Source organism: Phaethon lepturus, unplaced genomic scaffold (genome assembly GCF_000687285.1).
Source record: "Phaethon lepturus isolate BGI_N335 unplaced genomic scaffold, ASM68728v1 Scaffold25411, whole genome shotgun sequence".
Classification (NCBI taxonomy): Eukaryota; Metazoa; Chordata; class Aves; order Phaethontiformes; family Phaethontidae; genus Phaethon; species Phaethon lepturus.
Genome location: NW_010518833.1, coordinates 1 through 1,566, shown reverse-complemented (window position 1 = coordinate 1,566; position 1,566 = coordinate 1). Strand labels below are relative to the sequence as shown.

General features: G+C 62.8%; 1 protein-coding gene across 1 annotated transcript; it reads right to left on the bottom strand.

Moving 5' to 3' along the window:
* Window positions 1–11: 11 nt before the first annotated feature.
* On the bottom strand, window positions 12–1,440 carry LOC104614625 (tubulin polymerization-promoting protein family member 3-like; the record flags this gene model as incomplete). The annotated part of the gene is made up of 2 exons (XM_010296857.1): window positions 1,229–1,440; window positions 12–159 (listed from the first exon to the last, which is right to left on the bottom strand). Coding segments are annotated over exons 1-2 (336 nt in total), but the record flags the coding sequence as incomplete, so codon positions are not given.
* Window positions 1,441–1,566: the final 126 nt, after the last annotated feature.

Below are 1,566 nucleotides of genomic sequence, written 5' to 3'. Positions count from 1 at the left end.
CTCACCGTGACACCCACGTTAATGGGCTCCTTCCCTGCCACCAGCTGGCAGATGGCTTCATACGCCTCCTCTTTGCTCTTGTCCTTAAATCTCTTGGGGGCCAGCTCCTCCAGCGCCTTCTTGAACTCCTCGTAGTTGATGACGCGGGCTGTCTTCCCTCTGCAAGTACAAAAACCGGGCTGCCATCAGCGCGTCTTCGGATCGAGCCTTGGAACGGGGCTGCAGCGGAATGAGCTGCATCAGGGAGACCCCAGCTTTGTCCCTCACCAGCCTCGGGCCCCCCGCCCATCTCCAAAACGCAGCCCTGGCCAGGGCAATCCTGGCTGAATGGGTCAGGCTGGGCACAGCTGAGCTCTAGGAGTTTTTCAGCCAAAAATCTCACCCCTGAGTGGAAGCGGGACTTGGATACTGGTGGCATCCATTCCCACTGCTCCCAGCCTGCCTGCGGTGCCCAGCACCCTCTTTCCTCTGGCAGGCATCAGTCCTTCTCTGGTCCAATTCGGAAGGACACATGCAGAGCATCTCTCCCACAAGCGCCCAGTCCTCGTCCCCGAGGCAGCACAGCAACCCACCTTCCTATGTGCCGAAAACCTCCCGGTGCTCAGACCCCCCTGGCCCCACCAGGAAACAAGGGGATGCCCGGGCAGAGGGCAGGGAGGGAGCAAGTTCTCCACCCATCCTTGCTCCCGCAGCCTGGTGTGGAGCATCGGGCGTCAGTGTGGCCTGGGGGACCCCAAAAGCAGCCCCAGGTGCCTTTAGGCTCTTCAGCCGCCCCTGTGACCTCCAAGGAGCAGAGTCCTCCCCAAGCTCAGGGGTGCGCTGGCCAGGCGCCGGGATGGGCCATGCCACCACGCACGGGACACCCCTGAGCACCCTCCTCTGCTCCCTGCGGCACCTTCTTGCTAGACGGGAACCTGGCAGAACCAGCCAGGCCCACCCCGATGCCGGGAGCAGGGACACAGCCTCTGCCCCAAAACCTGAGCTTCCCACCCCCTAAATGTGGATTAATTTATTAGCAAAAGCAGCCAGGCACGCTTCCCTGAAGGCAGGAGGCTGCAGGGCAGCACCCGCTGCTCCACGCCGAGGGTGAGATGGGAACGGGCATGCAGCTGGGACACCAACACCTCCCCGGGGACCACCGCACCTGGGCACCCACCATCCTGCCCGTGCCGCAGGGGCATCCCCAACCTCCAGCCGGCCGGAAGCCCCGAGAAACCAATTCACTTACTTCACCTTGGAGAAGACAATGTCCACATCGGTGCTGGTGACACTTTTGCCGTCAGTGACTTTGCAGTCTTTGCACAGCTTGGCCCAGTTCTTCCCGTTCATTTCTTGCCCCGTAGCCTTAGTGTCGCCGTAGATGGCGAATTTGCGGAAGCTCTCTTCCAGGGACGCCATCTCAGCGCTCCCGGCCATGGGGCTGCAGGATGGGGGGCAGAGGGGCCCGTTACTGCCCAGGTTCTGCTGCCTGTGCCGGCAGAGCTCAGCCGCTCTGCTCCCAGGTCCACGAGGGCAGGAGGAAGAGGAGGGCTGGTGAGGGCGCAGGGCCTGCGGCAGGACGGGGTG